General features: G+C 41.7%; 1 protein-coding gene across 1 annotated transcript in view; it reads left to right on the forward strand.

Moving 5' to 3' along the window:
• Window positions 1-4,655, forward strand: part of epb41l4a (erythrocyte membrane protein band 4.1 like 4A) — a gene marked incomplete at its 5' end in the record, with an annotated part of 11,199 nt that extends 6,544 nt beyond the window's left edge. Inside the window, 11 exons of the mRNA XM_079289335.1 lie at window positions 39-148; window positions 543-630; window positions 724-792; window positions 911-1,016; window positions 1,377-1,427; window positions 1,893-1,976; window positions 2,060-2,095; window positions 2,302-2,337; window positions 3,446-3,514; window positions 3,596-3,676; window positions 3,755-4,655. Coding sequence (XP_079145461.1) covers window positions 39-148; window positions 543-630; window positions 724-792; window positions 911-914 — 271 coding nt within the window. The 3' untranslated portion in view covers window positions 915-1,016; window positions 1,377-1,427; window positions 1,893-1,976; ... (3 more) ...; window positions 3,596-3,676; window positions 3,755-4,655. The remainder of the gene's footprint in view (window positions 1-38; window positions 149-542; window positions 631-723; window positions 793-910; window positions 1,017-1,376; window positions 1,428-1,892; window positions 1,977-2,059; window positions 2,096-2,301; window positions 2,338-3,445; window positions 3,515-3,595; window positions 3,677-3,754) is intronic.
• Between the last annotated feature and the right edge of the window lie 7,845 nt (window positions 4,656-12,500).

Consider the following 12,500-nt stretch of genomic DNA (forward strand, 5'->3'; position numbering starts at 1 on the left):
AACAGTGTAAACAGATTCATTTTCTCTCTCTTGTGTAGTTTTGCTCGTTCGCCCACTCTGACTCTTCCTCGACTGAACGTTGGCCTTCTGAGAAACAAAACTATGAACAACAAGACAACAACAACAGATCGGAGGCCAAAACGTCACAGTATGCACACTTTTTAATTATTATTATTACTAGTATTGTTACTGTTAGCATTACTATTGTTATTTTTATTACCATTATTGTTGTTATATCATTATTATCCTTATTATTATAACAATTGTTATTGTTGTTATTATTATTACCATTATTATCTCAGGGTCATTCAAACATTCACATACAATAAAAGGAGCAAATATTGTCAGTTTCTGCAATTATCAATGAATTGATGCGTTGACTCTCACATATTAATAACTCAAGTTGTTGTCGGACTGATATTAAATCAAAGAGGTGATTGGTCAAAGCTGAGGACTGTAAAACATTTCATACTAATTGAAAATTGTTTCATGTATTACTTTTCTATTTTCTTTATTCTAAAATTGGTGTTTGTGAATTTCAGTCTCCGCCTCCTCTCCTCCAGCCAATCAGATAGCGAGTGTCCCCAATGAACCAATGACGATGCAGACAGCGCCCCCTGCTGTTCAGAGGTGAGAGAGAGAGAGACAGAGAAAGCGACAGAGAGAGAGACTTGTTTGGATTAAAAACATTTTAGATGTCATGTGATCATGTGACTCCTGCAGGTCAGAGGGCAGGGCAGAGCAGGCTCACGTAAAGCCCAGTGCACCATGGGAAAAGAGTGGTCCTCAGAGGTAAACGAGGAGAAATAATAAAATTAGGAGAAGCATAAAGATTTTATTATCTAACTCTGTCAATGCACCTGGTGACATCACAGAATAACAGAATATATCTCCTCATTTAATCTGGTAGATAATCTGATTAATCCGGAAATATAATTTGGTTCCAGCGGCCTCTTCAACCCAAAATTTCCACCAAACACCAAAGAAGAAGAAGAAGGTGGAGAACGACCTCAGAGGTAAGAAACATAGAAGTCTATAGAAAATGACTCTACTTCTCTCTTGATTTATTCCCTCAGTAAACATTGTAAACATGAGTTTATGTCTCAATCTCTAGTTTCAAGTCTTCTTCAATACAGCATGATGTTCATTTAGTACATTATGGTCCATTTAGAGTCACACAGACCATAAAGCAGGGGATGCTTTAGGGCGGGGCTACTGTGATTGACAGGTCTCTAATAGACCATAAAGCATGGGATGCTTTAGGGCGGGGCTACACGCTGATTGACAGGTCTCTACCAGAGACTTATACGGTGTCTCTACGTTATAAGGTGAAAACAGTAACGAATGAATGACACGTTTCCTGTTTCGTCTTGTAGGCGGAGCAGAAGTCTGGACGGAGATCAACCAATCTGGCGGAGGGGGGGGAGGTGAGATATTTCAGTAAAGTAACTAAGTTTTAAGTTTTATGACAAACAAAATATTTTTTTTGGCATCTATTGTAAAATTTAAAAAACTTCTTAAATCAGCTTTAATTATTATTTTTTAAATATTTTGTTATACGAATAAATGTACATTGATTCAGTTGTTAATTTTTCTATTTATTTATTTTTATCAAATATTTATCTAATATAATGTTTTTTTTTATCAAGAAGTTCCTTGTATTACTTCCTTTTAATTTTATTAAATATTTATTTTGTACATTTCCCTGTAAATCAATAAAACATAAACAGTACAATTCATTTTTGAAATATGTTTAATATATTTTATGACGTAATATTAGAAAGTAAAGAAATTTCACAGGTTTCAATGTCTTTTAAGTTCAGTTTTCGAAGTTTTCGAAAAGTTTGGGAAAACATGATTTTTCCCGTTTTTTGTAAAAATGTGATCACCAGGTCTCGTTCCCGTGGCAACACGAGCAGCGAATCACAGAACACCGCGAGTCAAGGAGAAGAATGCAGAAGAAGAAAAAAGAACCGGTAATAAAAATACACACCTCTTTAATGTCCGTATTCGTTCATTTAGTCGCTCTTTCTCTGATCTACTTCCTGTTGTCACCTAGCGATCGCCATGGTGACCGGAGGCAGGATTCCAGATCGTAAGTAAACAAACACATCTGTTAGCCGATCAGTGCTAACGCTAACGCTACTGCTATTTGACAATGTTTAGGTTAATGCTATGATTTGGTGAAGTGGACCATCAATGCTAATGCTAATGCTATCAGTTTTACCATATGAAACATGCCAACAACTGTTTTAAGTCCATTGAAATTAATTTAGCATTCATGCTATCTCTTCTTTATAGACGGAGTCCCGACTCTGTTACATGGAAACACATCCAGTAAGTGTGTGTGTGTGTGGGTGTGTATGTCCACCTGCTTTATGAGGACATTTTTAATTGTGAGGACCTTCTGTCTTTCCTACTCAATAAAACATGCTAGGTTGCTAAGCTAAGCTCCTGTGGCTCTAATGAATGATCTGTAGTTTCAGAAAAAGTCCCCATAAATACAGTAAGAGCTCATCTACGATGCCCCCTACAGGAAGCTCTGCAGTATTGCAGCTGCAGTGTCTGATTGTCTGATTGTCTGAGACCGGCTGATAGATTTCTCTGATTGGTTACTGCAGTGATAAAAAGGACTTTTCCCTCAAAACATTCATAAATACATAAATAAATGCTGAAACAAATAAACAATAAACATGACACCTGAAATAAATCCACAATCTAATTAATGTGTAATTATAATGTTGGTAATTTATCAGAAAATAAATGCATGTTTTTAAGGTCATATTTTCAGCTTTTACTTTACTTAATTAAATTAGTTCATTTGTAATATATTGGACTTATTTATCATTATTGTATTTTGTTCTTTTCTTTGTCTTGGTTTTTATGTTTTATGTGATTTGGTTCCCTTTTGTTGATATAAGATCAAAATGTATTTATTCATTTTTATATTTACATTTACATTTATTTTTACAGGTCGGTGAAAGTAATCAAAACAAATCTCACTTTATGGAGAAGTTAATAACAACAACCTCAGACACATAAATACATAAATATATGAGTCTAAATGTAGAAACACAAATAAATATATGTAGATGGAAAAAGGTAAAATACTAATACATGTGCATTAATTCAGTTATTAATTTTTCTGTTTATTCATCTTTATCAAATATTTATCTAATGTGTATTTTTTATCGATATGTTTTTGCATTACTTCCTTAATTGTTATGACATATGTATTTAGTAAATTCCCCTGTAAATCAATAAAAATATGAACAGTATAAAAACTGAAAAAGGCTGCATAATATATTTTCAAAATATAAACAAAGAAAAGAAGAAAGTTGGTGTACGTTTTAGTACAAATACTACAAGAGCCACGAGAAATAACTTTAAATTAAATTTGTATCTAATACTGTGTTTGTGTGTTTGTGTGTGTGTGTGTGTGTAGGAAGCAACTGACGGAGCCCGACGGTTTGATTGACAGACAAACGGAGGAAATACCTTATAAGGAAGTGAGGTAAGGAAGGAGGAACAGAAAGAGGGAAGGAGGAAAGGAAGTAAGGAAGGAATTAAGAAAACTTTTGTTTGTGCCCTACAGAGTCTTGGGGGAGCCAATCAGAACGCGCCGTTCTCCAAGGGGGCGGCAACATGTTCGGTGGGCGTCGGCTTCAGACCTCCAGTAGGTTCCAATCAAATGTTTCCGTCGGTGATGTCATCAATCGATTGTTTTCATTTCAATCAAAATTTTTTTTATTAGTTCTAAGATGGAACTGGTTCCTCCTCTTCCTGTTACCAAGGCAACCGACACTTCCTTCCGATTACCCACAAGTCCTTGAGGCAGCCTCCAAACTCAACGGTTTTACATTTCTCTCCTCATTTTTTCCCTGACAATCATTTAGCCGTGAGTGCTAAACGTGTTCACTGTCGATTAGCACGTAGCTAACCAGGAAGTTAGGCTCTAAGTGAGGTGGCCAGGTGACGTAGCAGCTAGCAGCTAGCGTCCGGAGACGACACACACACACACCTGTCACTCAAAGAGGCTACGCCCCCAATTATGACCAACCTAAATATAATTTAAATTGGTGAGTTATAATAAAAATCTATAGCTGCTGGTGAGGAAAACACCGTCACGAGGTCTTAATCAGAAAAGGATGAAGGATTGTGGAACAAAACCGTCTATTTGTGACCAAGAAAGAACGTAATATAAAATATATTCCGTCTTTGTGGAATTATATTTAAAGCAGCAATCTAAGACATTCAGATCATGTGCCTTTTAGTGCATGTTAGTGCACGTGAGCATTACAGCCGATAACGGCTTCCAGAATGACAGCGTTGTCTTGGAAACGTAGCACCCCTCCCCCCCAGGTTAGCTACAAGCCGCGCCGCCATTATGAGAGCCGTTGCGAGACAACAGAAATACTCCCAAATCACATGTTATACACCTTTAAACGAGCTCCACCAGCAGCTTACTGCTTAATGTTGCACTCATTTTGTGATTAAAAGATAAAAGTCAAAATGCCTCTAATGTAAGACATAACGTGTGCATATTTATATTAACCCTAAAGAACAAACCTGTGATGCTAAAAGTCAGAAAATGTAAAAAAAGCTTTTTGTGTGTCTGGACCTGATGGTGACAGCGTGAATATGACATATATAATATTTCATCCTACTGAATAACGTATCTTATGTATGTTTATTGTCTTTGAGTTACAAGAGTGAAAGGTTTTGAGATAATAAATAATAATACTAATAAACATGACCCGTCTTTTCTGCTTCGTCGATCTTATTTAGTTTGAAAAATGTATTTTGTAAAATATTCTCTTGTTCTTCTGCATGTTTTAAAGTTAACCAGAACACACAACTAATGATGATGATTATTAACATTAACAATATCATAAATACAGTCAAGTTGTATTCATTCACATTCACCAATTGCAGCATTTAGAATACACATTTTTGATCTTATGATGTTATTATGAATATTTCTTTTCATCTCTAAACAACTTGGCGCTTACCTCCGCGGCTGCTGTGCCTGGACACACCAGCAGAGGGCGCTGTTCTCTCAGTGTCAGATTTAAGTCAGCGTCTATCACTTAATAAGGTGACAGAGTGCCGTTTGAGAGCATGAAATACAAAAACAAGTCCAAAGAAAATAAAGGTTAAGAAGAAGGACAAGCAGTCAGAAAAGCGAAGCAACTGGTCTTGATCATTTGGAAGTCAACATGGTGCCGCGAAACAGAATGAAACGTCGATTTTCAGCCATTCCCAGGTCGTGAAATACTAGGAATACTCACAAATACACAGTTCCTACAAACTGGTGATCGCTGGAGCTTTCAATCAAACAAACAGCAGGAAATAGAGCATTTATTGGGACTATTGTCAGCAGATGATGATGCTCTAGTGAGTACTTGTATGTGTGATTAAATCTGAATAGACTACAGTGTGATGATGATGATGATGATGATGAAGGAACATGAGGCTCACTGATGCGTTTTTAATTGAGCTCCAAGAGGAAGAAGTTATATCAGGAAACATTCACTGCTGGTTTCAGTCTGAACATGAAGAAATCAATCAGCAGACCTGAAACTTCCTGGACCTTTCTGCTCTTTGTTGATATAAAAACACCTTGAAGACTTCAGGCCAAACCTCCAGATCCGGAGCAAGTACCTGTAGTACCTCAAGTACCTGTAGTACACAGTACTCTGCCTGTAGTACACAGTACTCTAACTGTAGTACACAGTACTCTACCTGTAGTACACATTACTCTGGCTGTAGTACACAGTACTCTAACTGTAGTACACAGTACTCTAACTGTAGTACACATTACTCTGGCTGTAGTACACAGTACTCTAACTGTAGTACACAGTACTCTGCCTGTAGTACACAGTACTCTAACTGTAGTACACATTACTCTGGCTGTACTACACAGTACTCTAACTGTAGTACACAGTACTCTAACTGTAGTACACATTACTCTGGCTGTAGTACACAGTACTCTAACTGTAGTACACAGTACTCTGCCTGTAGTACACAGTACTGTACCTGTAGTACACAGTACTCTGGCTGTAGTACACAGTACTCTACCTGTAGTACACAGTACTCTGGCTGTAGTACACAGTACTCTACCTGTAGTACACATTACTCTGGCTGTAGTACACAGTACTCTACCTGTAGTACACATTACTCTACCTGTAGTACACATTACTCTACCTGTAGTACACAGTACTCTACCTGTAGTACACAGTACTCTGGCTGTAGTACACAGTACTCTACCTGTAGTACACAGTACTCTACCTGTAGTACACAGTACTCTGGCTGTAGTACACAGTACTCTACCTGTAGTACACAGTACTCTACCTGTAGTACACAGTACTCTGCCTGTAGTACACAGTACTCTAACTGTAGTACACAGTACTCTGCTTGTAGTACACAGTACTCTACCTGTAGTACACATTACTCTACCTGTAGTACACATTACTCTACCTGTAGTACACAGTACTCTACCTGTAGTACACAGTACTCTGGCTGTAGTACACAGTACTCTACCTGTAGTACACAGTACTCTACCTGTAGTACACAGTACTCTGGCTGTAGTACACAGTACTCTACCTGTAGTACACAGTACTCTACCTGTAGTACACAGTACTGTACCTGTAGTACACAGTACTCTGGCTGTAGTACACAGTACTCTACCTGTAGTACACAGTACTCTGGCTGTAGTACACAGTACTCTACCTGTAGTACACATTACTCTGGCTGTAGTACACAGTACTCTACCTGTAGTACACATTACTCTACCTGTAGTACACATTACTCTACCTGTAGTACACAGTACTCTACCTGTAGTACACAGTACTCTGGCTGTAGTACACAGTACTCTACCTGTAGTACACAGTACTCTACCTGTAGTACACAGTACTCTGGCTGTAGTACACAGTACTCTACCTGTAGTACACAGTACTCTACCTGTAGTACACAGTACTCTGCCTGTAGTACACAGTACTCTAACTGTAGTACACAGTACTCTGCTTGTAGTACACAGTACTCTAACTGTAGTACACAGTACTCTACCTGTAGTATACAGTACTCTACCTGTAGTACACATTACTCTACCTGTAGTACACAGTACTCTAACTGTAGTACACAGTACTCTACCTGTAGTACACAGTACACTACCTGTAGTACACAGTACTCTACCTGTAGTACACATTACTCTACCTGTAGTACACAGTACTCTGGCTGTAGTACACAGTACTCTACCTGTAGTACACAGTACTCTGCCTGTAGTACACAGTACTCTACCTGTAGTACACAAATAGCAGCCGCTTCAAATCTTATCAGCTGATTAAATGGCCGTTATTTCATAACATTGTCGGTGCAGTTTAATAACTGCTGATAACAGTCAGAATGAGTGGATATAGATGTTCTGTTGAATGTACTGATGAAGTTCTCTAGTTTCAAGAAGATAGATTTGTGAGTCGCCTGCGTATAAATTATAATTTATATTTCTATGTTTTTTTTAAGATGTGACCAAGCATTGCAGACGGAACAAAGGTGGTCCAAGTATTGATCCCTGTGGAACACCATATACAGCATACATATCTATCTATCTATCTATCTATCTATCTATCTATCTATCTATCTATCTATCTATCTATGTATATATGTATATATGTATATATGTATATATGTATATATATATATATATATATATATATATATATATATATATATATATGAACATGCCCGCCTATGTGCAAAAATGTACTATATACATTTAAATTCATGCAGAGTATATTGAGCCTGAGCCATTGACATATACTCACTGTTGAACTTGTTTCATGTGTTCAGACACTGGAACTTGGGTCTTGAGGAGCTGCAGCTTTTGTTCCTGGACACACTGAACACTGAGCTAATTCCTTCAGACGGAATTGAAGCGTGAGCTTGAGAAGTTGGTTGAATGTGTTTTTTTTTACGGTTTTTGGGTAGAATTTCGACTGTCAATCAAACATAATACGGTTTTACAACCAACAGCATTGCTTTCACGTCGTTCTGTTGGGCGTTTTCCCTGAAGCGGCTTTTTGCGTGATGATTTGACCAGCTTTTGGCGTTTCATTAAACGGAACATAAAGACCAGTTGTTCTGGTCCTACATGTGGAATACGTCCTGAAAGAAGATTTAACGTACGAGTGCTGGTGCTTCATGCCTCCCTCTCTGTCACTGACCTCACTGACCTACAAACACCACTTATTCAACACATGGTCAGCTGTTTGCTCAGGCCGTCCACACGTGTGTGTCGTGGTGTAATGACAGCAGCCCACTCACATGTGAGCTCATATGAATAAATGTCTGAGTCTTTTCCACTGACACCACTGAGCTGAATACGAGCAGCTGCTGGTGTGTTTGGACAAGAACGGCATTCATGTTGATGTGTTTGGTTTTACTTTACTCTTTGTGATGGTTGTTTTTGTGAAAGTTGTCTCTGTCTCACAGATGTCCCCAGACTGTTTTCCACCTGTCCCAGTCACCTGACCCCCCCCCTCCCCCCACTCAGCCCCCCCCTTTGTTCACCTGACCTTCCTCCGCCCACCTGCTCACCTGTTCCTTATTTCCCTCGCGAGTCCGACACCCTCGGCGTCTGCTTTGTTTGTTTCTACCTGTAAGACAGGAAGGTGGGAAGAGATGACATCATGCGTATGATTTATTAAAGGTGATAAATATGGTGTTTGTGTACAACTCTGCACATTCTTGCTGTAATATTTTACATATGTTGTATTAGATTCTTAACTTTTGAGGTTCTTGTCGACAGTTAATGTATTTTCCCTTTTAACTGGCAGAGAGCGTCTCATGAAAAGACTCAGTCGAGTTGCATTATGGGAAATGTAGGTTCCAGGATTTTTTTAAAGAGGCTTCAGGTTCTCCTGGAAACCTGCAGACTCCCAGCTCTCCCAGCATGCACTCTGCTCTAACCCTGAACAACCAGTGAAGACACGTTCATATATCAGACCATCTGCTATTCAAATATTGAATTGTAATAACAAATGGAAGTTTATTTAGTATGTTGACTTTGTGTGTGTTTGTTTTTACAGCTAAAGCCTTTAGGTGTGTGTGTGTGTGTGTGTGTGTGTGGATGTGTGTGGATGTGTGTGTGTGTGTGTGTGTGTGTGCGTGTGACGGGGATGTGTGTGTGTGTGCGTGTGTGTGTGCGTGTGTGTGTGTGTATGTGTGCGTGTGGATGTGTGTGCGTGTGTGTGTGCGTGTGAGGGGGATGTGTGTGTGGATGTGTGTGTGTGTGCGTGTGGATGTGTGTGTGTGTGTATGCGTGTGGATGTGTGTGCGTGTGTGTGTGCGTGTGAGGGGGATGTGTGTGCGTGTGGATGTGTGTGCGTGTGTGTGTGCGTGTGAGGGGGATGTGTGTGTGTGCGTGTGTGTGTGTGCGTGTGAGGGGGATGTGTGTGCGTGTGTGTGTGTGTGTGTGTGCGTGCGTGTGTGTGTGTGCGTGTGCGTGTGTGCGTGTGGATGTGTGTGCGTGTGTGTGTGCGTGTGAGGGGGATGTGTGTGTGTGCGTGTGTGCGTGTGTGTGTGTGTGCGTGTGAGGGGGATGTGTGTGCGTGTGTGCGTGTGTGTGTGCGTGTGAGGGGGATGTGTGTGTGTGCGTGTGTGTGTGTGTGTGTGCGTGTGAGGGGGATGTGTGTGCGTGTGTGCGTGTGGATGTGTGTGCGTGTGTGTGTGCGTGTGAGGGGGATGTGTGTGTGTGCGTGTGTGCGTGTGTGTGTGTGTGCGTGTGAGGGGGATGTGTGTGTGTGCGTGTGTGTGTGTGTGTGTGCGTGTGAGGGGGATGTGTGTGCGTGTGTGCGTGTGGATGTGTGTGTGTGTGTGTGTGCGTGTGAGGGGGATGTGTGTGCGTGTGTGCGTGTGGATGTGTGTGCGTGTGTGTGTGCGTGTGAGGGGGATGTGTGTGTGTGCGTGTGGATGTGTGTGTGTGTGTGTGTGTGTGTGTATGCGTGTGGATGTGTGTGCGTGTGTGTGTGCGTGTGAGGGGGATGTGTGTGTGTGTGCGTGTGGATGTGTGTGTGTGTGCGTGTGAGGGGGATGTGTGTGTTTGTGGATGTGTGTGCGTGTGGATGTGTGCGTGTGGATGTGTGCGTGTGTATGCGTGTGGATGTGTGTGCGTGTGTGTGTGCGTGTGAGGGGGATGTGTGTGTGTGTGTGTGTGTGCGTGTGAGGGGGATGTGTGTTTGTGTGTGTGTGTGTGTGTGGATGTGTGTGTGTGTGTGCGTGTGGATGTGTGTGTGTGTGTGTGTGTGCGTGCGTGTGGATGTGTTTGTGTGTGTGTGTGTGTGTGTGTGCGTGTGGATGTGTGTGTGTGTGCGTGTGGATGTTTGTGTGTGTGTGTGTGTGTGTGTGTGTGAGGGGGATGTGTGTGTTTGTGTGTGTGTGTGCGTGTGGATGTGTTTGTGTGTGTGTGCGTGTGCGTGTGGATGTGTGTGTGTGTGTGTGTGTGTGTGTGTGTGTGTGTGTGTGTGTGTGTGTGTGTGTGTGAGGGGGATGTGGCTTTCTGAGCTCAATGGAACATTTTCTTCAGGCCAAATAAAGCTGCCCATGTAAACTCCACATTCCTGAGTTTGTGGTGCGTCTGTCTCAAACTCTCTTTCTCTCTTTTATGGAGGGAGGAGGCTGCATGTGTGTGTGTGTGTGTGTGTGTTTGACATTTAAAGCTCTCCAGACTGACATCGAGTTTCACAAACACTCTGCTTACTATTGCAAAATGTGTCTCAATCTGCACTGAACTGCACATGACAAATGAACCGAGAGAGAACATTGTATATTTTACTCCACATTTACACTACATTTATTTGAGAGCTGTAGTTACTCTTCATATTAAACCCTTTACACACTGGGGGTGTGACGATAAACGACAGGAAACTGTGAAACACTCACATGATGAATATTATTTGTCCTTATACAGCGTTTGGTTGTACTGAGCTTCACCCTTCTATGTCACTTCTGTTTGCAAAAACACAAAATGGCAATGGACAAAAACAAGATGTGACAGTTAAAAACCAAGATGGTGATGAAAAGATTCCAAGATGGCGATGGACAGAAACCAAGATGGTGATGGACAGAAACCAAGATGGCGATGGACAGAAACCAAGATGGCGACGGACAGAAACCAAGATGGCGACTGACAGAAACCAAGATGGTGATGAAAAGATTCCAAGATGGCGACAGACAGAAACCAAGATGGCGACGGACAGAAACCAAGATGGTGACAGACAGAAACCAAGATGGCGACGGACAGAAACCAAGATGGCGATGGACAGAAACCAAGATGGTGACGGACAGAAACCAAGATGGCGACGGACAGAAACCAAGATGGCGACAGACAGAAACCAAGATGGTGACGGACAGAAACCAAGATGGTGATGGACAGAAACCAAGATGGTGACGGACAGAAACCAAGATGGCGATGGACAGAAACCAAGATGGCGATGGACAGAAACCAAGAAGCTGACAGACAGAAACCAAGAAGCTGACAGACAGAAACCAAGATGGTGACGGACAGAAACCAAGATGGCGACGGACAGAAACCAAGATGGCGACGGACAGAAACCAAGATGGTGATGGACAGAAACCAAGATGGTGACGGACAGAAACCAAGATGGCGATGGACAGAAACCAAGATGGCGATGGACAGAAACCAAGAAGCTGACAGACAGAAACCAAGAAGCTGACAGACAGAAACCAAGATGGTGACGGACAGAAACCAAGATGGTGATGAAAAGATTCCAAGATGGCGATGGACAGAAACCAAGATGGCGACGGACAGAAACCAAGATGGCGACGGACAGAAACCAAGATGGCGACGGACAGAAACCAAGATGGCGACAGACAGAAACCAAGATGGCGACAGACAGAAACCAAGATGGCGACAGACAGAAACCAAGATGGCGACAGACAGAAACCAAGATGGCGACAGACAGAAACCAAGATGGCGACAGACAGAAACCAAGATGGCGACAGACAGAAACCAAGATGGCGACAGACAGAAACCAAGATGGCGACAGACAGAAACCAAGATGGCGACAGACAGAAACCAAGATGGCGACAGACAGAAACCAAGATGGCGACAGACAGAAACCAAGATGGCGACGGACAGAAACCAAGATGGCGACGGACAGAAACCAAGATGGCGACGGACAGAAACCAAGATGGCGACGGACAGAAACCAAGATGCCGACGGACAGAAACCAAGATGCCGACGGACAGAAACCAAGATGACGACGGACAGAAACCAAGATGACGACGGACAGAAACCAAGATGACGACGGACAGAAACAAAGAAGCTGACAGACAGAAACCAAGATGGCGACAGACAGAAACCAAGATGGCGACGGACAGAAACCAAGATGGCGACGGACAAAAACCAAGATGGCGACGGACAAAAGCCAAGATGGCGGCAGGCAATAAAAAAGACTTCGCTAAACTAGCTGACTGTCTAT

This window comes from Melanostigma gelatinosum (assembly GCF_949748355.1).
Source record: "Melanostigma gelatinosum genome assembly, chromosome: 18".
Lineage (NCBI taxonomy): Eukaryota > Metazoa > Chordata > Actinopteri > Perciformes > Zoarcidae > Melanostigma > Melanostigma gelatinosum.